Source organism: Hemicordylus capensis, chromosome 1 (genome assembly GCF_027244095.1).
Source record: "Hemicordylus capensis ecotype Gifberg chromosome 1, rHemCap1.1.pri, whole genome shotgun sequence".
Classification (NCBI taxonomy): domain Eukaryota; kingdom Metazoa; phylum Chordata; class Lepidosauria; order Squamata; family Cordylidae; genus Hemicordylus; species Hemicordylus capensis.
The window spans coordinates 453,598,387-453,624,175 of NC_069657.1; the positions used below are offsets into that span (position 1 = coordinate 453,598,387).

Sequence of the window (25,789 nt, forward strand, 5' to 3'; positions counted from 1 at the left end):
TAATTAAAAGCCTGGGTGAACAAATGTGTCTTGACTGCCTTTTAAAAAGTTGTCAGAGATGGGGAGGCTCTTATTTCAGGAGGGAGTGCGTTCCAAAGCCTCGGGTCAGCAACGGAGAAGGTCCATCCCTGAATAGCTACCAGATGGCTGGTAGCAACTGCAGACGAAGCTCTCCTGATGATCTCAATGGGCAGTGTGGCTCATAGTGAAGAAGACGTTCTCTTAAATACCCAGGGCATAAGCTGTTTATGGCTTTATAGGTTTCTAAAAAATAAATAACCAAGACCTTGTATTTTCCCTGGAAACTAATCAACAGCCAGTGTAGATCTTTTAGGATAGGAGTGATATGGTCTCTCCAAGATAACCAAGAGACCAACCTGACTGCTGCATTCTGGACCAACTGCAGTTTCCGGACAACAAACAAAGGCAGCCCCACATAGAGCACATTGCAGTAATCCAGCCTAGAGGTTACCAGCATATGTACTACTGTTCTGAGGTCATTTATCTCAAGAAATGGACACAGCTGGTGTATCATCTGAAGCTGATAGAAGGCACCTCTGGCCACTGCCTCAACCGGGGACACCAGGGAGAGGTTTGTGTCCAGAAGCACCCCCAGACTGCATACCTGTTCCTTCTGGGGAAGTGTGACCCCATCCACAACAGGCAGATCAAAATCATCTCCTGAGTTCTGTCCCTGCACAGTAAGTACCTCCGTCTTATCTGGACTCCGTCTCAGTTTATCTCTCATCCAGCCCATCACCGCTTCCAGGCAGACATTTAAGGAGGCTATGCCCTCTCCCGATGATGCTGACATGGAGAAGTAGATTTTGGTGTCATCAGCATAATGACAGCTCCCTGCACCAAAGCTCCTGATGATCTCTCCCAGTAGTTTCATGTAGATGTTAAACAATATTGGAGACAATACAGAGCCCTGAGGGACACCATACCGAAGTTCAGATTGTGAAGAAAGACAGTCCCCGAGGGACACCATCTGGAATCTTCCTGAGAGGTAGGAGTGGAACCACTGTAAAGCAGTGCCTCCCACCCCCCCAAAACCCCCTCAGACACTCCAGAAGGATACTATGGTTGATAGTATCGAAAGCCGCCGAGAGGTCCAAAAGGACCAACAGAGTCATACTTCCTCTGTCCATTCCCAATTGGAGATCATCCATCAGGCCGACCAAGGCAGTCTCCGCCACATAGCCCACCCGAAAGCCAGTCTGAAATGGGTCTAGATAATCAGTTTTCTCCAAGACCCTGGAGTTGGGAGGCCACCACTCTCTCAATTACCTTGCTCAGCCACAGAAGGTTGGAGACAGGCCTATAGTTGCTTAATTTTGAGGGATCCAACACAAGCTTCTTCAAAAGAGGTCTAATAATTGCCTCTTTAAGGCAAGGAGGCATCCTGCCCTCCCTCAGAGTAGCATTTATAATCTCTACTAGACCTTCTACAACAACCTCCCTGCCAGATAGTATTAAGCATGCTGGGCAAGGGTCAAGAGGACAGGTGGTAGGCCTCACCACTCCAAGCAGCACATCCACATACTCAGGAGTCACAAACTGGAACTGATCCAGCCTGACCACATAAGAGGAGTCGCTGGACACTTCCAAATTAGACACTGCAGTAGTTGCGGGGTCTAAATCCAAGTCAGCCTAAATACAAGCTATTTTATCCACAAAATTTAAGAGGCCTGGGCACCTTTCCCTATGCAGCTCCCATCAATAAAGCCCCAAGTAGTCCTGGGCACAAGCACCAAGACTGAAAGAGACACATCCAAGGCTCTGTAAGTGCTCAGTAGGACTTCTAATTTGAGTTCTTTGAAAAACATACTCCCCTCTTCCCAACACCATATTGCAGCCTGCTTTTGAAACCATTTGCTATGAGTCATGTGTGTCTGCCACATGAAACAAGAGTCCAGAGTCCCCTTATGTGCATGAATCTAACTGTGCCGTTCTTGGAAGGTCCAAACCCTTCTTAAAGCCATCCAGGTTGTTGGCTGTCACCACATCTTGTGGCAGAGAATTCCACAAGTGGATTATGCATTGTGTGAAAAAGTACCGCCATTTGCTGGGCCTAGATTTCCTGGCAATCAATTTCATGGGATGACCCATGATCATGATCAGCTGGGAGCCTGCCATTAGCAATGCCACCTTTGAGCTATGTTTGGACAGAGAGGATGTTAAAAAAAAAAAAAGAAGAGGAGGGGGGGAGCAGTCTGAGGAAATTGCCTCCCCCCCAAAGGATGGAGAGCCTCCCTTGAAACTTCGCCAAAGCCTGAGCATTCTGGAAGCAGTGCCAGGCGCTGGGAATTTGGGCTTAGCTTGTGGTGGCTCAGGAAAACAGAAGGGTGGGGAAGTTAAGCCTGGCTTGGCTACATTTTCCTCTGCTTAATTGGATTTTAACGGCATGTTCCTGCAGGAGCCCTTTGGGCAAGCCGGAGCCATCCTACGGAGACTGTGTACCTGCCAGGCTGCCTCCAAAGAACCACGAGGTGTGCCGTGAGAGATGCATCCCGGACTAGAAAAGGATCCCAGTGAAGTGGCAGCTGTGACTCCTTCCAGCCTTGAGGGTGAATGAGGAAGTGTATGCCTCCCATTTTTATTTTTATTTTATTTTATGGAGTGGGGGGAGGTTGGGAAAAGCTGGGCTGGAGCTCTTGTGGCCCACCCGTGGCACAGGAGCCCACAAGTGGTGTAGCGGCCGTGGGGATGGGTGGCCTGCTCACAGAGAAGCAGGAAACCCCGCAGCCCCCCAGCTAGGGCATAGAGCCCATGGGCCAGATTCAGCCCACGGGGACGCTTCTGCCAGGAATATCCTGCAGCAGCAGCAGCAGAAGCCATGCAGAGCTGTGGCTGTCTTGCCCTAACAGCCGCCCTGTTGGGAACCCCTGCCTGAAAGGGAGGCCTGAAGATCTGCTCAAACACAAAGACGGTGGGCTCAGCCCTGGCCAGGCCCCTGAGAGCCGGACCGGGTGGCTCTAGCCTCCATTTGGGCTATGCCCCCATCTCAGCACCTGGCAACTGAGAGCAGCCCTCGATGAAGGTCTGACCAACCCCAGCTTGGCCTATGCAGCTGCTGGCAAGTCGCCCCCATCACAGAGCTCTGCCCTCCCTGCACAGGGTGCATTTTTGACTGCACTCTCCTATGAACAGAGGAAGCTGCCTCCTACCGAGTCAGACCCTTGGCCCGTCTGGCTCAGTATTGTCTTCACGGACTGGCAGCGGCTTCTCCAAGGTTGCTGGCAGGAGTCTCTCCCAGCCCTATCCTGGAGATGCTGCCAGGGAGGGGACTTGGAACCTTCCTTCATGCAAGCAGGCAGGTGCTTTTCCCAGAGCAGCCCCATCCCCTAAGGGGGAACATCGTGCAGTGCTCACACATGTAGCCTCCCGTCCAAATGCAAACCAGGGCAAACCCTGCTTAGCAAAGGGGACAATTCACGCTTGCTCCCACCAGACCAGCTCTCCTCCTCTCTGCCAGGGCACTTCTTCCCATGGCAGTGCAGGGGCCAATCGTCTCTTTCAGAAGCATTTAGCTTCACTGGAGCCCTTCCCCTGAGGGTTGCACAGCGACACAAACCGAAAATTGTGTCCAGGAAGTGCGGGGGGAGAGAGACAAGAGATGTCCACCCCTTGTCGATCCACACTGGAGACCCCATTATGCCAAGGGGCCACTTCCCACTGACAACCAGGTTCCCTCGCCCACGCCAGCTCATTTTTAACGAGGACCGACAGCAAGCCTGCCGGGAACCTGGCCGACGGTGCGACAGGCCCGGCTTCAGCGATGAGCCTCCTGGGCTGCAGAGTGCAGAGCCAAAGGTCAAAGCAATTACTTCGACTTGCTGCTAGATGTTGCTCTAGAGAAATGCGTGCTAATGACCACGCAGAATGGAGAGGACTCGGGAGACCCCTGCTGACCCCACACTGCGGGCCTCTGATCCCCACGCCAAGGGACGGGGAGACTTTTGGCCCATTCCCAAACCAACCCAAGGAATCTCAGGCTCTGCTGTCCACCTCTCTTAGTATTACACAAATGCCTCCGTTCTGCACAAATCTGCTCCTCCTCCAGGCTTTGGCAAGGGGATGATAAGAACAAGAAAAAGAAGCAGCATTTATATAGTGCGGCGCTGTGCAACTCCGGCCTCTCAGCTGTTGTTGGACTACAACTCCCATCATGAGTACTGGCCACGGTGGCGGAGGACGATGGGAGCTGTAGTCCAACAACAGCTGGAAGGCTGAAGTTGTGCACCCCCAATATAGTGCTTTTAAGCCCTCCGAATGCTTGCTTGATACACGTGATCTCAGTGTCATTCTTACAACCACCTTGGTAGGTAAGTATTCTTGTTGCAGCGGAGGCTGAGAGGGAGCAGCTTGTCTAAGGGCACCTGGCACGTTCATGACGGAAGAGAGATGCATCCGGGGATTTCCCAAGTGGTCGCTCAGTCTCTTAGCCACTATGGTACAGCAGAGGGACAGAGAGGGCAGGAATAGTGGAGCTGAAGAGGCAAAGGAAAAAGCAGCCACGGAAAGGCTATTCCGGTGGTGATGGTGGTGGGGAATAGTAGAAGTAATGTTGGCAGGTCAGCAGGCCATTACAGGGGAAGGAAAACCAGAACTCTGCGAGCGGTTTCCTTTTCTGGCTGACCTGCCAGCGCCTTGACCTTGGGGATCAGTGGCAACCTTGCTCCTTTAGAATGCCAGAATAAAATCAGAAATCATCCATAAATCTGATTATGGTTGAGGGAGCCGACTTGGTATGTATTACAGAGACTTGGCTGAGGGAGGCTGGTGGCCCAATCTGGTCCCAGCTTCTCCCTCCAGGGTCCTCTGTAGAGGAGCAGGGGAGGGGACGTGGGCGGGGAGGTGGAGTGGCTGTGGTCTGTAAGAACAACATCTCCCTTGCCAGGATCCCTGTCGAAGTGTCTGATCACACTGAATGTGTGTACTTAAGGTTGGGGAACAGGGATGGATTGGGACTTCTGCTGGTGTTCCAATCACCCCGCTGCCGAAGAGAGTCCCTAACTGAACTGACAGACTTCGTCTTGGGATTGGCATTGGAGTCTCCCAGGCTTATGGTGGTGGGGAACTTCAATGTTCACTTCAGGACCAATCTGTCTGGAGCAGCTCATGTTATAGCAGCCATGACAACTATGGGCCTATCCCAAGTGGTCTCGGGGCCGACGCACATTGCCGGACACACGCTTGATCTGGTCTTTTACTCTGATCTTTTTACACTGAGGGTAGTTTCTGTGGGAGGTTTGGACTCCTGTGATTTCCCCATTGTCATGGACAGACCACCATCTGGTTAAGGTTGGACTCACAATCATGTCCCAGCTCCATATGGGTGAGGGGCCCATTAGGATGGTCTACCCAAGAAGGCTATTGGATCCAATAGGATCCCAAGAAGCCTTGGAAGGATTTAGTGCTGGCTCTGCCGGTGATTCTGTTGACGGCCTGGTGGAGAACTGGAACAGAAACTCACCAGGGCAGTGGACACGATGGCTCCTAAGCGTCCTCTCCGACCCACTTCAAAACTGACCCCTCGGTATATGGAAGAAATCCAGTATATGGAAGAAATATGACAGCTAGGTAGATTACTAGAGTGAAAGTGACTTGACTCAAAGCCAACAGATTACAACACAGAGTGCATTTGAAGACCTAAGATCAGATGATACGTGCAGCAAAGAAGCTATGCTTTCTTGCCCGTATTGCATCTGCAAGCTCATGCTGGAGTTCTTGTTCAGGTCTGAGAGAGCCAATACATGCCGCTCCTCCCTCTTGAATCAGAATTTGGAACCATCAATTACCCGCTGTGACATTCTTAATGAGTTTTATTAGACTCCACAATTATTGCAGAGTCCAATGCAGCGGTGACCAGAAACTCCTCTTATGTGGTTAGGCTGGATCAGTTTCAGTTTGTGACTCTTGATGATGTGGACAAGCTGCTTGGAATGGCTCTAACATCGACATGAAACCACTAGGAGAGATCATCAGAAGATTTGGTGCAGTGTGTTATCAGTATGTTGATGGCACCCAAATCTATTTCTCCATGTCAACATCATCAGGAGAAGGCATAATCTCCCTAAATGCCTGCCTGGAGGCAGTGACGGGCTGGATGAGAGACAATAAACTGAGTCTGAATCCAGATAAGATTAAGGTACTTATTGTGCGGGGTCAGAACTTGGGAGATGATTTTGATCTGCCTGTTCTGGATGGGGTTACATTTACTCAGAAGGAACAGGTACACAGTCGCAGTGCTTCTGGAACAAAACCTCTCCCTGGTATCTTAGGTTGAGGCGATGGCCAGAGGTGCTTTTCATCAGCTTCGGCTGATACTGCATCTGTTTATTGAGATAAATGACCTCAGTAGTACATAAGCTAGTAACCTCCAGACTTGACTACTGCAATGCGTTCTCTATGGGGCTGCCTTGGTACACAGTCTGGAAACTTCAGTTGGTACAGAATGTGGCAGCTGGCTTGTCTCCGGGTCATCTCGAAGAGACCATATTACTCCTATATTAAAAGAACTACACTGGCTATAAGTTTCCAGGCAAAATACAAGATACTGGTTGTGACCTATATAGCTCTAAACAGCTTAGGCCCTGGGTATTTAAGAAAATGTCTTCATCACTATGAGTCCCATTGCCCACTGAGATCAGGAGCTCACTTGGTGGTTACCCAGGGATGGGCCTTCTCTGTTGCCGCCCTGAGACCCCGGATGCTCCCTGCTGAAATAACCAAGCCTCCGTATCTCTGACAACTTTTTGAGACACACATTTTTTCACCCAAGCTTTTCAACTAGGACTTGTGATTTTAAGTCGTTTTGAAGTTTCCATTTCTGTTTTGATTTGTTTTGTGTTGTTGTAAACTGCCCAGAGATGAAAGTTTGGGGCGGTATACAAATATAATAAAATAAATAAAGGAGCACAGATTTGTGGAGTGACTTCAGGCCCATTCACACATGATGTTCAACATTTGTACAACAAGTGTACAGTGTTCACAGGTACAGCCATTCACATGTTATGCTGAATGCAGGTACAGAAGTATGCTTCCTATCTGCACCATGCATTTGAAGGGCCTGTATCTAGGTTCATTTTTTGAATGGACACAGTGCCGCCATTCACACAAACACATGAATGAGTGTACAGACAGCTGTACACTCGTACAGCCCAATGTCTGAATTGGGCATCTGAGAGTTGCTCAGGGGACCTCATCAGGGAGAGACGGTTGCCATCTCTCATTGCACAGAAGGCATGTACACCACTCTAGAAAGTGAACTGAGGACTGTGCAATCCTGTTGAGTCAAGCTCCGGTACCCGTGCTTTGAGGCTTGGAGGAAGGTGTGGAAAAGTAGGTCATTCCTTGTGCCTTCAGGGTAGGCTTTTGTTACACAAGCCTTATCTACCTCCTTGTCTTTAGCTTACTTTTTTGGAGCTTAAACACTTTCAGTTACTAGAAGGCAGCAGCAAAGGGGGCTGAGCTCTGATAACAGCCTGGCTTTCCTTGCCTAAGCTATTCCCACTGGCCTCGCTGTTGAGGGTGAACCAGGACTGCCGTGCATTCAGCCAGCAACGGATCGATCCAACCAGGCCAGCCGGCCAGCTCTCTGCACCTAGAACTACCTTCTGCCCTGCTGGAAGGGCCCTTACAGGGCATGGGCAGCCTACACATTTATCCCTTCTTGGTGTCTGGAGGCGAAGCTTACTGGGAGTAGCAGACGTCCAGCAACCCACTCGCAGGGCTCATGCCCGGCTTGAATGGAATGTGGGTGGCAGATTCCATGGCAAAATGGGAATAACTTGCGGCCAGGACTCTCAAAAGGTGAGCCCCAGATGTTGCTGGACTACAACCCCCATCATTCCCTGCCACAATGGCCAAAGACAAGGTCTGGGGACACACCTTTGAGAACCTCTGATATACGCATTAGATTTAGGCCTGAACATCTATCCTTGCACAAAACTCATTCACATGCCCACTGGCAGGGGAGGAGAAGTGCCTAGCCTGGGCAGGAGAGACAAGCAGGCTCCCGATTTTCAGTAGTGTACCTAATGCCAGCGTGGTGTAGTGGTTAGAGTGCTGGACTAGGACCGAAGAGACCCGAGTTCAAATCCCCATTCAGTCATGAGACTTGCTGGGTGACTCTGGGCCAGTCATTTCTCTCTCAGCCTAACCTACTTCACAGGGTTGTTGTGAGGAGAAACACAAATATGTAGTACACTGCTCTGGGCTCCTTGGAGGAAGAACGGGATACAAATGTAAAAATAATAATAATAATGCCACCTAATGGCGCAGCAGGAAATGGCTTGATTAGCAAGCCAGAGGTTGCCAGTTCGAATCCCCGGTGGTACGTTCCCCAGACTATGGGAAACACCTATATTGGGCAGCAGCGATATAGGAAGGTGCTGAAAGGCATCATCTCATACTGCGTGGGAGGAGGCAATGGTCAACCCTTCCTGTATTCTACCAAAGGGCTCTGTGGGCGCCAGGAGTCAACACCAACTCGATGCCAGACTTTACTTTTACCAGGAGGCAGGGAGCATGATCATGTGCAAGGCAGCCACTGGGGAGGATGGCCTTTCCTCCTACCTCAGTAAAATGCTGGGGGTGAGATCTGGATAGGGCATACTCATCTGGCCCAGCTGCCAGCACACGGCCAAAAACCAGGAGCGTGCTCACCTCTCATGCCCAGGTTGGGCACTTCTGCCCTGCTGGCAGTCGTGTGAATGAGCCTAATGTATCCCAAGGTTGGGATGGTGGTGATTATCATCAAGGATATGGGCAGGGAGTTTGTTACTACACATGGCTGCCCTGCCATGCACAGGATCAAATCACCGGGTTTGACAGGCCTAGGCTCTACTGCACCAAACAAAAAGCTCAAGGGAAAAAGAGACATGTAGTCCTAAAAATGCAAATTTCAGGAAGACGCTAGCAGGAAGAGATGCCATCACTAACCACCGACAGTGGGCCACATCTACGGTCCTTCCTCTGAAGACCCTCGATTTGCACAAATCCACCCTGACAACTGGCCACTTCTGGCGCTCAGTCTGCCTTGTTGACTCTTTGAGCATTTTATAGTTTTAAAGTTTCAGGTTGTGGAGCTTTTAATCTGTATTTTAAACTGTTTTGATTGTGTTACTGTTTTAATTGTGAACTTGCATATGGGAAAGTATAAAAGTGTGTTCAATGAATAAGCAAACTTTGGCTGGTGCAGAGTGTGGTGGTCCACCTATCAGCAACAGGATCATCGAAAAAGCCATATGCCAGCACTCGATCAGTGGCACTAATTCCCAGATCTTCAGGCATGATGCTGGTTTTGCCCTGTGCGCTCCATCTAAGTGAGTCCTCTCAGCAAGGCTGGCGAAGAACTTAAAAGGTATATCCCACTTCAGCTCAAGTTGAAAAGGGCTCAAAGTGACTAAATAACAACAAGTACAAAATACCAGTGCTGTCACCCACCCTGGATCCTTGGCAAGGGACAGGACCAAAATGCAATGAGATAATAGACTAAGCCAGAGCTTGGGAAATGAGAGGCTGCATTTCTTTACGCCGCTTGTTAAGCCCCAGAGAACTGGTTGCTTAGGGTGTACTAGGCTTTTGGAGTCAAGGTCTCAGAGGCATGATGGCACTAAATACCTGTTGCAGAGGAGCAAGAGCAGGAGAGGGGGCAAGTTTCTCGGAGGCACCTGGTGGGCCACTGTGTGAAACAGGATGCTGGACTAGATGGGCCTTGGGCCTGATCCAGCAGGGCTGTTCTCATGTAAGGAAGAAGTTGTTGTTGTTAATTCGATCTCTATACCGCCCTTCCAAAAATGGCTCAGGGCGGTTTACATAGAGAAATAACAAACAAATACAGTGGTCCCTCGACTTACGTAAATAATCCATTCCGAACACACGTTCGGAGGTCGAAATTTTCGTAAGTCGAGGAGCGCACCACGGAAGTCTGAAAACATTCGTAATTTGAGGAAGCCGCATCTAAAAACTCGTAGGTCGAGTAAGCTGAATCTAAACCGGCAACTACTTCTGGTCTTTTTTGTCGCTCGTAACTCGAAAACAACGTAAGTCGAGTAGTTTGTAGGTCGAGGGATTACTGTAAGATGAAACCCTGTCCCCAAAGGGCTCACATTCTAAAAAGAAACATAAGATAGACAACAGCAACAGTCACTGGAAGTACTGTGCTGGGGGTGGACAGTTATTTGTTATTCTTGGGGTCTGAAAACATAAAGCTTGGCACACTTGTTCAGAGGTCAAGCTGTATATGCGACTGTCACTGGACATGAGAGAGAATTTGCTTTGTTGTACTGGGAAATGGAAGTGACTTTGTGAGGGAATCACCCCTTCCCACTTTGCTGTATTGACACCTGTGAGCCTAGACCATGGGCCTATGGTCAGACCTGAGATCATGTCTGAACCATAGGGACTCTATCTTGGAGTCCTGATAGCCTGACTCTGAGTATACTGTGGGAATCAGGTCAGCGCCTAATCAAGCTGGCTTTGCTGTGTTAACAACAGGATGCTCTGTTCTTTGTCATGTCCGCCCACTAGGCTGGCTGACACTTTCTCTTTAGCTGTTTATTGCTTTCACTCCCTATTACTAGGCTCCGGTGCTCTCACTAGGGGGAGATGAGCTGATAAACTATTGCCATGTATACCCAATGTAGATACATTTTAGGGCCCTTACAATGGTCCTGCTGTGAACTTCAAGGTGCTGTATGATGATGGATCACCTCCTGTGATGGGACTGGTGGTTTGCTTGTAGGTACCAATCTGTATCAAGTATGCTTTGATGTTTTTTCTTAACTATGTATAAAGGCTGTGGGCGGATTCCCCCTGGGGTCCATCTTGTCTTTGGGAACTATCCCCTAGACAGCCACTTTGTTACTCTGCAGAGTCCAATAAAGTCACTGGACATGAGAGAGAATTTGTTTTGTTGTACTGGGAAATGGGAGTGTGGAGAGAGAAGAGCTCTGTAAGAGTGATGACGAAGACCACAAATTTTCTGTATACGAATACAACGAATTACTACTGAGTGATGTAAGAGCCAGAAGCTAACTCCTGCTAACCGAGCAAAGAGACACCTGTTAAAGTGGTGATTCTCTTATATTTAGCAGGGGAAGAGCAACCTGCCCTATCCAACCCCAGCACCGCATCCCTCATAAGAGAGCCGGTCTTGTGGTAGCAAGCATGACTTATCCCCTTAAGCTAAGCAGAGTCCACCCTGGTTGCATACGAAAGGGAGACTAGAAATGTGAGAACTGTAAGATGAGGGGATGGAGCCGCTCTGGGAAGAGCATCTAAGCTTCAAGTTCCTTCCCTGGCATCTCCAAGGAAGGGCTGAGAGAGATTCCTGCCTGCAACCTTGGAGAAGCCGCTGCCAGTCTGGGTAGACAATACTGAGCGAGATGGACCTATGGCCTGACTCAGTATGTGGCAGCTTCCTATGTTCCAGTGGCTGTCAATGGTGTTTACCTTGCTTCTTTTTAGATTGTGAGCCTTTTGGGGACAGGGGACCATCTTATTTATGTGGTGTGTGTTTTTCTATGTAAACCACTTGGAGAACTTGGGTTGAAGAGCGGTATATAAATATCCATAGTAGTAGTGGTAGAAGGCGAACAGAAGGCAGATACACTAGCAGTGGTGGATCGATCAGAAACTGTTGGGGACGGTAGCAGCGAGGGAGCTGATTCCATTAACCTGCTAGGCCGTGAACCAGAAGGCTAGCGAGTTTGTATAATTTGTATGCTTTTGTAAGCTATTGTTCCTGTACTGTTTTTGCATGTTTGAAACCTTTTGACTCAAGTAAACCTGTTCTTGTGTTTACTATGTTTTATTGGTGTGTCTGTCAGTTATTTTAGTCCCACCTCCTGCCTGCCTAAATGACTAAGTTTTGGTCTTGCTTTCAAGTAGCAGAGAGTTCAGTGGCTGTAAGCCTGCACAGTCACATAGGTTTAAAAGTCTTTTTGGTGGCAGCAGATGGTTAGACTGAGGGCTAGCTGCAGCCCAGCCCTCACAGGACCGAACCCCCAAGTATTCCACCAGACACTCACCTTGATGGGTGGCTTCCTGGTGATATGAGAGACCAGGAAGTTCATGGCAATATCCTCACAGTTGATGTATTCGTCTACCATATCGCGGATGGCCTGAGGCATCACATAGGAGTACAGGTAGGCATAGTACTGCAAACAGAAGATTGGGGAAATGTCAAAGGAGGACCTACAAAATGCCACTGGAACCAGCAGAGAAACCTCTAAAAGAAAGCTAACACCCAAGCCCAACACATTTAGAAAGCTGGGAAAAGGAAGAGTCTCATGCAAACTAACAAACGCGTCCCACATAACAAGAAAACCACAATGATTTGTTGGATCAGTCTCTTGTCCCAGTCAGGCCCTCTCTTCCGGACTGATTTGATCAGACCTTTGTCCACCTGGTCCAGGACTCTCCAGTGGCCCTTTTCACCAGTGGCCAGCCAAGGTGCCTTCAGGAACACGACATGAAAATGAAATCCTTCCCAGTTGTTCCTAGGATTCATAAGCACGCTGCTTTTGTACATGGAAGTTCCATTCAGGTCTCCACTCTTAGTTTTCAAACTCTAGACTAACTACCTCACTGGGTTGGCAAGGCCACGGCGGATCTAGATCTCAGCTCTTTCCAAGCAAGGAAGGGAAGAACAGTGCTAATATTTTTGTTATCTGCCCTCCAAATTGTCCAGAGAAGCAATATGCCAAAACACGTCCATTTCTATTGTTGGTTATCACAAAAGAGGGTTAGACCAGCAGCACCAGCTTCTGTCCAACTCCTAGTTTGCAAAAGGAAGACCAGGGAGGTCACCCTTCTTGCCCTGCCCTAAGGACAGCCATGTTGGGAACCCCTGCCTTAAAGGATTGCAAACAAATTCAAACTTCTTAGCCCTGGCACAGAGGCTCTCACGCAAAAGCACATGAGCTTGAGTTTATTTGCTGGAATCCAAAATCTAATCCAAACCACAAAACACTAGAGTTTATGGGTGGTTATCAACAGCACATCTCATGCTCCTTGCAGAAGTTGCCATTTCTGGGATCAAACATTCAGGCTTTGAGATTCAAAGTCTCAGGTTTAAGAACGGTGGTTTCACCCTGAGCCGGCAACAATGACCACACAAGAGGACAGGTTGCTTTCTTCTAGGCGGCAGCAGCAAACATATTACCAGGAGCTGCCTTTGCTTCACTCCTAGCACATAGTAATATGGAATCAGCAAGGCAGAACATCCCTGCTTGCATAGCAACGCACAGCCCAGAGAAATGCAGACATGGCACTGGCCATGCTCCATCGCTCAGGGCCCCCCTCTGCAGCCTCCTGAGATGCAGAGGTCAACCTCTGGTCAGCAGCATTTTGATTCCGGATTGCACATGGTCTGGGGATTCCGAGAAAGAAAGAGCTCATGCCGCTGGCTTTCTTGTGACTTTCCCTATTGTAAACAGCATTCAAGTTACACCGAAGGAAGGAAGTCATCTTCAGGGTCATTCCAAGGGTCTGGGGCCATCTCACCTTGCCCTTACCTTGTGGAAGAAGGCAGCCCCGGTCAGTACCATGGACAGTTCACAGGAGTAATTGGAGTTGTAGAGCCAGGACTGGTGTGGGATGTCCCATGCGTGATAGCGCCCAGGGAACCCAACGATGCGGTCCCTAGCCTCTCTCCAGACCCTGGAGGTGAGAAATTAAGAACTTCAGGGGGCAGGTGAAAAGGAAGTTAGCTTTGGGATTTTCAAAAGTTTGGTCAACTAACTCGACCAGCTCCACATCTCTGGCAATAAAAAACACCTGAAAAACACCTGAAAAACCATCTTTTTGCCCAAGCTTTCTCAGCTTCCTAATTTTGGGTTTTAATTTCTGGTTATTTTTAAATTGTTAAATTGTTTTTAAGTTTTTGTATATGTTTTTAATTGGTTTTATGTTATTGTAAACCACCCAGAGATGAAAGTTTGGGGCAGTATACAAATTTGATAAATATCTATCTATCTATCTATCTATCTATCTATCTATCTGGGAGGCCTAAAACCTCACCAGAAACTGGTTGTTTGCTTGGACATGTGTATGTGAGCTTATCATTCCATTTGTGAATCCAAGAGGTCATCCACACAACTGAAAGCTGAAAGGTCATCCACACAAGTGTCCTACCCAGGTCTGGGAGCTGGGCGTGCTCCCAATTTTCAGTCATGTGGGAGCAAACAACTAGGTAAGGGGAGAGAGACGTGATTCTGTGGAATCACGGTAGGAGGAAAAGCTGGGTAGGACAGCTTTTCCTCCTACCTTGGTCAAATGCTGGGTAGGACAGTGCTGTCCTATCCAGCTTTTCCTCCTACCTGTCTCCCACACAATAACCTACCCCTACACTCTAGACCCTTTCTAAAGGTAAAGTAGTGTGCCGTCGAGTCAGTGACGACTCTTGGTGACCGCAGAGCCCTGTGCTTGTCTTAGGTAGAATACAGGAGGGGTTGACCATTGCCTCCTCCTGCGCAGTATGAGATGATGCCTTTCAGCATCTTCCTATATCGCTGCTGCCCGATATAGGTGTTTCCCATAGTCTGGGAAACATACCAGAGGGGATTCGAACTGGCAACCTCTGGCTGGCTGGCTGGCTGGCTGGCTGGCTTGCTTGCTATCGATCGATTGATAAAACAATCTAAAAATCTAAGCCTCCAAAAATGGCTCAGGGCAGTTTACAACAAATAAAAACAATCAAAATCAATTAACAGTTAAAATCAAAATGAAATCAATTAATAAAGTCATTTCCCTGCTGCATCATTAGGTGGCTGAGAGAGCCTTTCTGCCCTCTGTTTATTTCTCCTGACTTTCCACACAAAGATTATTAGCCAAAAAAAATCCCAAAACAACAACAACAAAAAACAACCCAATAGTCTCGCTCAGAATAAGAGATTAGGGAGAAATATTCAGTGAGTCGAGAATTAGGCTTCGGTCTTGGAGTTTCACAGGCTCAAGCCCCACTTCTTCCAGGGACCACATGAGTGACCTTCGCAATCTACTGTCTCTCAGATTCAGTCCTGTCCCCTCCAAATAAGAGCAACTTGACTTATACCCAACAAAGATTGTTCAAGGTTAAGTGGTGTGTAAGTTACAAGTGAAAGGCAGTAATATAATACAGGGTGGGACCCTACATTTAAATGATTAGGACAGAAAGGCTAGCCAGCCGTTTTGGGTGCCCCTGTCCCAGCCCACAGAGCATCAGTTGAGCCCAGGTGTTCTCAAAGTTGGATCCCTAGATATTGTTGCACTACAACTCCCAGCATCCTCGGTCACAACAGTCTTGAGGCTGGCGGTGATGGCAGTGATGCCCAACAACTTCTGGGGACCCAAGCTTGAGGGCCTCTGGCTTAGCCTATTTTGGCTTGATTGAGAGAGGGATCTAAAAGGCAGAAGGGGGCAGAGCTGGAGAAGAGGCGACGGTTTTCATGGCTAGCTGGGAAGACTTATTATGGCAGATGTGGCCCCTGCTTGAGAACAGGGATGCATGCGTGTTACTCACCGGAATCCAAACATGATCTCATCATGGCGAAGGTGTGCGTCGTCGTCAATAGACAAGATGGCCTCCGTCTCGATCTCATCCCAGGGTAGGAACCGGTTGTTCAAACTATTCTTCTCCGTGCGCACAACCTAGGAAAGAGAAGGCATCAAGAGGCCTTTTAAAAAAAATGTCACCAAGATCCTAAAGGTAAAGTGTGCCGTCGAGTCGGTGCCAACTCCTGCTGCCCGCAGAGCCCTGTGGATGTCTTTGGTAGAATACAGGAGGGGTTGACCATTGCCTCCTCCCGTGCAGTATGAGAGGATGCCTTTCAGCATCTTCCTATATCGCTGCTGCCCGATAGAGGTACCCGCAGGGATTCGAACCAGCGACCTTCTGCTTGTGAGTCAATCATTTCCCCGCTGCACCATTAGGTGGCCTGGCAAGATCCTACATAATAGGCAAGTTATTATTAATATTATTAGAAACTATTTATACCCTGCTCCTTCAGTGCACTACTGCTTAGGGTGGCTTACAACATTAATAAAATAGATATACTATTGAATAAAAAAGTAATAAGGTTAAAAGACCAGGCTAAAACCACCATTTATTTTAATTTTATTCAACACATGTATATACCTCCCTATATAAAATCCTAGGACGATTTACAATTTAAACAAACAGCAACTAAAACCTAGAAAATCACATAAAACATTAAAATTACCATACATAAAGAACTTTAAAACATCAAACACTAAAACCCTGATGAAACAGATGTGCTTTCAAAAGTTATTTAAAAACAACCAGCGGAGATTCTGATTTCATTTGGGAGTGTGTTGAAGCCTTGGGACAACCCTAGAGAAGGCCCAGTTTTGGGTCGCCACCAAGCAAGCCAGTGTCTACGGCAGACTTGACTACTGCAATGTGCTCTATGTGGGGCTGCCTTTGTATGTAGTCCGGAAATTGCAGTTGGTCCAGAATGCGGCAGCCAGGTTGGTCTCTGGGTCATCTTAGAGAGACCATATCATTCCTATCTTAAAAGATCTACTCTGGCTACTGATATGTTTCTGGGCAAAATACAAGGTCTTGGTTATGACCTATAAAGCCCTGAACAGCTTGGGCCCTGGGTACTGATCTTCTTCGCTATGAGCCAGACCCCACACTGAGATCATCTGGAGAGGTTCGTCTGCAGTTGCCACCGGCTCGTCTGGTGGCTACTCAGGGACAGGCCTTCTCCGTTGCTGCCCCAAGGCCTTGGAACACACTTCCTGCTGAAATAAGAGTCTCTCCATCTCTGATAACTTCTAAAAAGGCAGTCAAGATGCATTTGTTCACCCAGGCTTTTAATTAGATACTGTTTTAATTGTTTGATTTTTTATAGTTTTAACCTTTTAAATTTTAAATTGTTGCAATGTTTTAACCTTTTTATTTGTTGTTTTTATTGTTTTATTGTAAACCGCCCAGAGACATGCGTTTTGGGTGGTATACAAACATGTTACGCACCCAAGCCTGGATATTAAACAAACAAACAAACCAAACAACAAACCAGACCTTCCTCAATTATCTTAAAAGGTGGTGGGGTTTATGAAGGCAGCGGTGCTCCCTTAAACAGCCTGGGCCCAAGCCCTTCAGGGCTTTATAGGTCATAACCAGCACTTAGTATTTTGCATGGAAACTAACTGGCAGCCAGTACAGTTCTTTTAAAATAGGAGTAATGCGGTTCTCTATGGGTGGTCCTGGAGACCAACGCGACTGCTGAATTCTCCACCAGTTGCAGTTTCAGAACTATGTACAAAGGCAGCCCAATGTAAGTCCATTGCAATAGTCAAGCCTGGATCTAACCAGCATGTGCACCACTGCTTTGATGTAGTTTGTCTCGAGAAATGGACGCAGCTGACGTATCAGCTGAAGCCTGGCCACTGACTCAACTTGAGATACCATGGAAAGGTTTAAGTCCAGAAGTATTCCCAAGCTACGTACCTGATCTTTCAGGGGGAGTGTAATCCCATCCAGAACAGGCAGATCTAAACTACTTCCTATATTCCAGCCTCCCACAATGAGTACCTCCGTCTTGTTTGGATTCAACTTTAGTTTGTTCTCCCTCATCCAGCCCATTCCCGATTCCAAGCAGGCATTTAGAGAGGTTAAGCCATCTCCTCCAAACAATTAAAATAAGCTTTAAAATTTGAAATTAAAAAGTATCAATGAAAAACTAAACACCAAGAAATCTACCAGATAAAAGCAAAGGATAAGATACTTAAAAGCTTCTCTAAAAACCTGCAAGACTTTGGAATGCTCTCCCAGTGGCCATTCGCTCCTCAGACTCCATCACAGTTTTTAGAAAGCTTCTTAAATCTTGGCTTTCCCCCAGGCTTTTACATGACTGTTTCTACTGCTGCTTCTATGTGTTTTTATTCATTTATAGTTTTTATGCTTGTATTTTATAGTTTTTAAATTAGATTTGTTTTATATTTTTAGCTTAATATTTTAATTGTCATTTTTATTGTATGTTTTAAACTTTTGTAAACTGCATTGGGGTTGTTTTTAATGAAAGGTGGTATAGAAATTCAACAATTCAGTAGTTTCTTGAAAACACTGAGTATGGTGAAGCTATTCTGGGAGGGTGTTCCAAGGTCAAATTTTCCTAGTCCAGGGATCTTCAAGGTATTGCACCAGTGTGAAAACAGAAGCTCAACTATATATTACATGCCCAAGTGGATAGCAGACGCTCAGCTGCTTTTCCTCAGCAATAAAGCATCAAGAGGATGAAATTTGGAGTGGGAAGAGTTAAGCACCCCTTCTCCACCTCAACTTCTCTGTTACAAATCCCCCAGCACTCCAACTCGGGAGAGGGGTGTGTGTGTGCATATGCGCACATGCGCAAGTCTAATGTGTACTAAGACCTTAAGAGAACTGCCCCAAATGGACGGAGGCAGCTAGAAGCTTTGGCTTCCTATGTTCACTCTTGCTAAGGATCACTTTATACAGTTAGAATCAAGAACAAAGCTTTTCCTTGACTGTACCACTTCAGGTAGACAAGTGCATGTCTGAATGCTCCCCCCGCCCCCGCTCACCCGCCAACACCTCCAGCAAAACACTCTCTGCACGCATAGAAAAACAGCACGGCAGAGAAAAGACTAGCCAGAACCCCTTTTCATGATGTGCTACTTTAAAAAAAACAAACACGTTTTTCCATGGCTGTGCTGATGTATGAACTAGTCCTTGGGGATTGGCAGAGCTTTGTAAGCCTATAAGAGAAAAATCAGTGACATAGGACGCTGCCATATACTGAGTCAGACCTGGTCTATCTAGCTCAGTATTGTCTTCACAGATTGGCAGCGGCTTCTCCAAGGTTGCAGGCGGGAGCCTCTCTCTGGCCTTTCTTGGAGATGCTGCCAGGGAGGGAACTTGGAACCTAGATGCTCTTCCCAGAGTGGATCCACCCCTTAAAGGGAATATCTTCCAGTGCTCACACATGAAGTCTCCCATTCATATGCAACCAGGGTGGACCCTCGTTAGCTAAATGCACAAGTCATGCTTGCTACCACAAGACCAGCTCTCCTACAATCAACGATCAACATCTTGGTGAAGGCTGGTCAGCTGAGTCCAGGCCCTCTACCCGTTGGCCTCTCCCCAGGGAAGAGGGGAGGAGATTTGCCTTGTGGAAGTGAGCATGACTTGTATCCTTTGCTAAGCAGGGTCCACCTTAGTTTGCATTTGCATGGGAGACTACATCATGTGAGCTCTGTAGGATATGGGGCCGTAGCTTGGCAGAAGGACATCTGCCTGCTTGAATGCAGAAGGTCCTGTGTTCAGCCCCTGGCAGCATCTCCAGATAGGGCTGAGAGAGACTCCTCCCTGCAACCTTGGAGAGCTGCTGCCAGTCAGTGTAGACAAATCTGAGCTTAGATGAAGCAATGGTCTGACTCGGGATAAGGCAGCTTCCCATGTTGCAATGTGTAGTCTGACTCCAGATAGCTCCACTAAGATGTTCAGTTCCTGCTCCAAAATTCAGACTCCCCTCTCTCCCAAGCTCCAGGACTTTTTTAAGGGAGCAGTGTTGGCAAACCGGTATAGAAAAATGCAGCAGTATGGCAACAAAATGCCATTAAATAAGATTACATTTGGATCATAAATCATATATATATATATATCTCCTGCATTGAAACCATTAGCAGTCGAAAGTATTTGTCGAAAGGAACCGGGCGACAGCTGGCATGATTAAATTCCCGCATTAAGCCAACATTAGTACTTTCCCCTGTCAATAGCTAACAGGAGGGAGAGGGAGAGAAATTATATAGAACATTTGACAGGAGAGCGTTAGAAGGTTTTACAAAAGAGCCATCAAAAGCAGAGACAAAATTTACTGCCGCATACTGCATGCAGCAGAAGGCAGCAGGCCAAAGTGCAGGGTGCAGAGGCGATGGGCAATGGCCAATATCACCCAGCGCAGACTATGGTGAGTACTGCTGACCATTCCTCAAGCACATGGGGCTTGAAAATCCCTCCTCCTTCCTAAGCATCTGGTCAGCAGGATCTGCTGGTATGCAAAATGGCCCTGGCTCTCTCCTGTTAAGATTGTTTCACCTGCAGCACTTAAGATCCTGCTGATGTGTTTAGAAAACCAAAGAAACTCCATGTTTGCCCAGAATACCACATTCTAACTCAAAGTAACCCCAGCCCAGCCCAGGGACATCACTGCCTCTCATGATCAACGTCATTATCTCGCTCCACTAAATCTAAGGAAACTTGGTGCTCACAGGATTCTCACTGTTCTTTGCTGACAATTAAGAAAACAGGATGTAACCAAATAAGGAGTAATCACCAGATGAACAATGAATCATTCGCATGCGTACTAGATACTTAGTCCACCATTTTGTTGCCACGTATACTATGTCTAGGGTGTCAGCATCATTCAGATTGTTTGTATAAATGTAAGATGCACCTATAACCAATTTGTATTCAGTGCAGAGCCAAAGCCCACTGGATACCTTGCTAACTGCAGTAGCAAATAAAATGCCTCTAAGATTATTCCCACTGAGTCTGTTTGATTGGCTAAAAGGCGGACCCAGGGACGAACCAAATTCACATCACTGCTACGCTACTTGTTTTTGTAAAAGGCAGCACACAACCTAAGTGCACCCCCATCATGAAGAGAGAGTAACACTTCTAATGGATGCCTCTAGACGATAATTAGGGGAGAGAATGAGAACACAAGAAGTGCCCTGCTGGATCAGGCCCAAGGAAGCCCGTCTAGTCAGGCATCCTGTTTCACACAGTGACCCACCAGATGCCTCTGGGGAGCCTGCAGGCAGGAGTTGAGGGCATGCCCCCTCTCCTGCTGTTACTCCCCTGCAACTGGTACTCAGAGCCATCCTATCTTTGAGGCTGGAAGTGGCCTATAGCCCTCTGACTAGTAGCCGATGTTAGACCTTTCCTCCATGAAGTTATCCACACCCCTCTTAAAGCCATCCAGCTTGTTGGCTGTCACCACATCTTGTGGCAGAGAATTCCACAAGTGGATCACGCGTTGTGTGAAAAAGTACTTCCTTTCATAGGTCCTAGATTTCCTGGCAATCAATTTCATGGGATGACCCCTGGTTCTAGAGCTGTGTGAGAGGGAGGAAAATTTCTCTCTCCACTCCATGCATGATTTTATAGACCTCTATCATGTCTCCCCGCAGGCATCTTTTTTCTAAACTAAGAAGCCCCAGGTGTTGTAGCCTTGCCTCATAAGAAAGGTGCTCTAGGCCCCTGATCATCTTGGTTGCCCTCTTCTGCACCTTTTCCAGTTCTACAATGTCCTTTTTTAGATGTGTTGACCAGAATTGTACACAGTACTCCAAGTGTGGCCACACCATAGTTTTGTATAAGGCCATCATAATAATAGCCGTTTTGTTTTCAGTTCCCTTCCTAATCATCCCTAGCATGGAATTGGCCTTTTTCACAGCTGCTGCACATTGAGTTGACACTTTCAACAAGCTGTCCACCACAACCCCAAGATCCCTCTTCTGGTCAATCATGGACAGCTCAGGTCCCATCAGCCTATACTTGAAGTTCGGGTTCTTCGTCCCAGTGAACATCACCGTACACTTGTCAACATTGAACTGCATTTGCCATTTTGTCGCCCACTCACCCAGTTTGGGGAGGTGCTTTTGGAGCTCCTCACAATCAGTTTTGGATTTTACTACTCGAAAGATTTTGGTATCGTCTGCAAATGTGGCCACCTCGCTGTTTACCCCTGCTTCTAGATCATTTATGAATACATTAAAAAGCACCGGTCCAAGTACAGATCCCCAAGGGACCCCACTTCTTACTTCCCTCCATTGTGAAAACTCTCCATTTATCCCTACTCTCTGTTTCCTGTCTTTCAACCAGTTAGCAATCCACACATGTACTTGTCACCTTTTCGCATTTAACAGCTGAAATGGACTTTTTAGAGACTGAGAAAACTCAGTCAGTGACCATGAAGGCTGAATCTATGCAGAGTTCTGCTGCTATGCAGGGGCTTTAACAGACACAGAGCTCTGTGCAGGCAGTGACTATTTTCTTTGCTGTTCAGAAATGCTCCACATTTTATTTACTTAAAGTATTTTTACCCCACCTCTTGATTTAAGAAGTCTTCAACATGTCTTACAAGATCCAAATTACAATAGAACTCTCTGCTTCATTCTTCAACCAAACTGGCTGGATGTTGGTGAAATGGCTGCAGATGATACTGGACTCCGCTCTCATGCACATGTGAAGTATTTACAATACAATACAATACAATACAATACAATACAATACAATACAATACAAATACTTATATACTGCTTTTCAACTACTGTTTCCTAAGCGGTTTACACAGATATACATTAATAAAATGGTTCCCTGTCCCCAAAGGGCTCACAATCTGGGGGGAAAAAGAGCGAGCGAGAGAAAAGGAACATAAGATAAGGTGCCAGCAACAGCCACTGGAAGGATGTTGTGCCAGAGATGGATAGGGCCAGTTGCTCTCCCCCTGCTCAATAAAGAGAATCGCCACTTTTAAAAGATGCCTCCTTGCTCAGTTAGCAGGGGACACTTCCTAACACCAACGAGAATGGATGAGCTTCTGCTTGTGAGAAGCTACACACCCAACTTGCAAAGCTTTGGATCAGCTGCAACACTGTGTATGAATTACTGGCTTCTAAAGTGTACCTTTGGTAATGAAACTGTGATAATGCCGAAAGCACAACACAATGGTACACAGCAGTTATTATTCTCAATTGCCAAGAGGGAATAATTAAGGACTATATTCAGAACATTAGCCTCTGCATTTCCTGGATCTTAAAATATTAAGCTGTCCAGACTTCATGGTGCATTAAGATAGCTTTTAAATTCCCATTCCATACAGCTTTGATAGCAATCAATGCTGCTTCTAATAATACGTGTCTTTATGCACCCATAGATTTCTGCATAATGAGACAGTATTTATTTGGAGGTATTTAAGATGCAAACAGCCTCAGCATCAATATAGTCTAAGGAAGCAGCTTAAGCAGCTTTATCGATTCACCTGCTATTTTCCTGTAAATGTGCCGAAGACCGTAATACTAATGTTACCTCCTGAGAAATGCAAGAACAAACTCCTGTTGAGTGTATTTGTAACAGGCAACTCTGATGGGAGAAGCGGATTAATTAACAACAAAACCCTGAGCAAGTAATTGAAAATATTCCATTCAAATCTGCAGGATTTACTTTCAAACAAACATATTTTGGGATCAGTGTGCTCAAAGTTCAAGGGACAGGATTGCTCAGAGAACCCTTCAACACCAGCTAAACTCAAAATATTTTGAGAGGGAAGTCCTATTTCCCCCCCACCCCTGACATCCAGGTCATAATATGGACGAGCACAAGCCTGAATGTCTTCATTAAAATCTGGAGCAGCCCAAACATTATTCTTTATAATGTAACCTACTAAAGCAATCTGCAATGCTGAAATGTGTTTGATGACCTGAAGTTTTAGATTTGCCATTTTCTTGCTTAAATGTATATTTGATTGTTTGCTTACTTAGGAAGTTGCCTTTCTAGCTCAGTACTACATACACTGACCGGCAGCAACTCTTCAGGGTTAGTATTGTCTACACTGACTGGTAGCAGCTCTTCAAGGGTTCAGGCAGGAGTCTCTTCCAGTCCTATCTGGGATAGCAGGTTTTACACACAGCAGGCTTTATCGCTAGTTTACTGGGAGGCTTTATTGCGAACTCGAAGTTGTCCCAAAAAACCCGACACAAATAGTGGATTTTTTCTACCCCGGATATAAATTGGGCATTGAAAAAACTGAATTGTGTGTAAACTGCTCTCTGATAACTCGCAGGGACTTCAGGGTAAATCTGGCCGATATGTGAATACACACACCCCATTCCAGAGGAGATGCGATTTAAAGGGCTTTAAAAGCCCTGTATGGAAAACTTTCTGGAGATAATGCCAGTGGTTTAACCTGGAACCTTCTACATGCAAAGCAAATGCTCTAGCACTGGGCTACAATCCCTCCCCACTTAAAAATATAGTCACGAGACGAAACAATCTGCAGGTTTCGTTTATAATTTAATATTATAGCATCGCTCAATTTAAATAAATAAAATTTTGTGTTTGTGCCTCTAAAGCATTCTGAACACACACACACACACAAACATGACCTTCAACCTCTTCAGAGGTTATGGATTATCTTCTTTCTGTATCAGTCACCTTGTGAAAGGTCCTCCTCCTCCTCCTCCTCCTCCTCCTCCTCCTCCTCCTCATTATCATTAATAACAACATCTGTATAGCACTTAACAAAAAAAGTTCTCTGAGTGGATTGCATAGCAACAAAGGAGAGCAGAGGGTATTCTGTTTCAAGAGGACTCGCTCTGCCTTGCTATGTTGGGATGAATGCGGAGAATGTGAAATCTAAGAGTCCTCATTTCAAAAAGGTGCCTCTTGGCCCAGTCAGCAGCAGCTATTAACATGTTAGCCCTTTGCTAGTAATATGGCTCAACACAGGCGCTGTCAACCTTGGCTCCCAGAAGTTGTTGGACTGCAACTCCCAGCATCCCCCCTGGGGACTACAGCTCCTGTCGCCCCCAGTGGGGATGCTGGGAGTTGTAGTCCAACAACATTTGGGGACCCAAGGCGGACAACCGCTGCCTTAGCCCATTGACGCCTCTTAATTTGTTCCCACATTCAAAGGGTGAATCAGAGGTAGCCGCAAGCCCTTGGGGGTATCCCTACTCTTGTTAGAAGCAGGGTAACCCTATATCCCTTCTCCTTTTCATCCCAGGATAAATAGTGGAAGGAGAGTTATCTTCTAAAGGGAAAATGGATGAAACAAAAGAGGTTTCACCTCAAACCCCAAATGACCTGCCAGTGACCCAAGAGAGCAAGACAAGGGGTGTGCGGTTGAGGGTCAGTTCTCCTGTTACATTTCCGAGCATGCCGATGCTGCACGGTGCAGTACAGCTCAATGGTAGCAGACCTGCTGTGCATGCAGAGGGTCCCCGGTTCAATCCCAAGCACCCTCTCCAGTTACAAGGATCTTGGCTAAGCAGGTGCTACTGGGCTAAATGGGGCGGTGGGGTGACTCTGTGGAAGACAGATGCGTAGGAATTCTATCTAGAGACCTTCCCAACAGGACAAGGCTAAAGCCTGTGGGGCTTTTTAGTGGATGGACACCAGAGAGGCTTATAACATTAAGCATAGTGGAGAGAGATCTTTTCTTCCTTCTCACATAAAACTGGAACTCGGGGTTGCCTTCCAAAACAGAATGGCAACAGATTCAGGTCAGACCCAAGGACATCCTCCTTTTCCACCCAGTGCATAATAAGCTCATGGAATCTGCCGCCGCAAGACGCAGCAATGGCCAGGCGCAAAGAGGGCAGTAGAGGAGGACTGGTCTACCTACAGCTCTTTGCCATGAGAGCTAGACAGAACATCCATGTGCCTGAGCAGTCTACCTCTTAACACCTGATGCGGGGGACAAACAAGGGGAGGCTGTCACCGTCACGCCCTGATTGTTTCATCCTCAGGACAGCAGTCTGGCTGTCTACTGCTAGGAAGAGAGCGGTGGACCAGGTGGACTCTGGCCTCCGCAAATGCATGAAAGCATTGTAGGAACTGGCCTTGTACTGAAACCACCACCTCCAAAACTCTTTGGCGATCTCTACCAAAGTGTTGTGCATTCAAACTAACAACCCTTAGACCCAGGAATGTCGATGCCTTTGAAGCAGAGAAGAAAAGGAAGCCCACAGGCACACTCAGCAGGGCTCAGGGCTGGGCTGGGGGCACTGAGGGGGCGGTGGA

At 47.1% G+C, this 25,789-nt stretch overlaps 1 protein-coding gene across 8 annotated transcripts in view; it reads right to left on the reverse strand.

Moving 5' to 3' along the window:
- EXTL3 (exostosin like glycosyltransferase 3) overlaps positions 1 to 25,789 on the reverse strand; it is a 210,974-nt gene that overhangs the window by 4,040 nt on the left and 181,145 nt on the right. For all 8 annotated transcript variants that reach the window (XM_053249147.1, XM_053249160.1, XM_053249169.1 and 5 more), the window contains 3 exons: positions 15,515 to 15,642; positions 13,530 to 13,674; positions 12,042 to 12,170 (listed from right to left, as the gene is read on the reverse strand). In XM_053249147.1, coding sequence (XP_053105122.1) covers positions 12,042 to 12,170; positions 13,530 to 13,674; positions 15,515 to 15,642 — 402 coding nt within the window. The remainder of the gene's footprint in view (positions 1 to 12,041; positions 12,171 to 13,529; positions 13,675 to 15,514; positions 15,643 to 25,789) is intronic.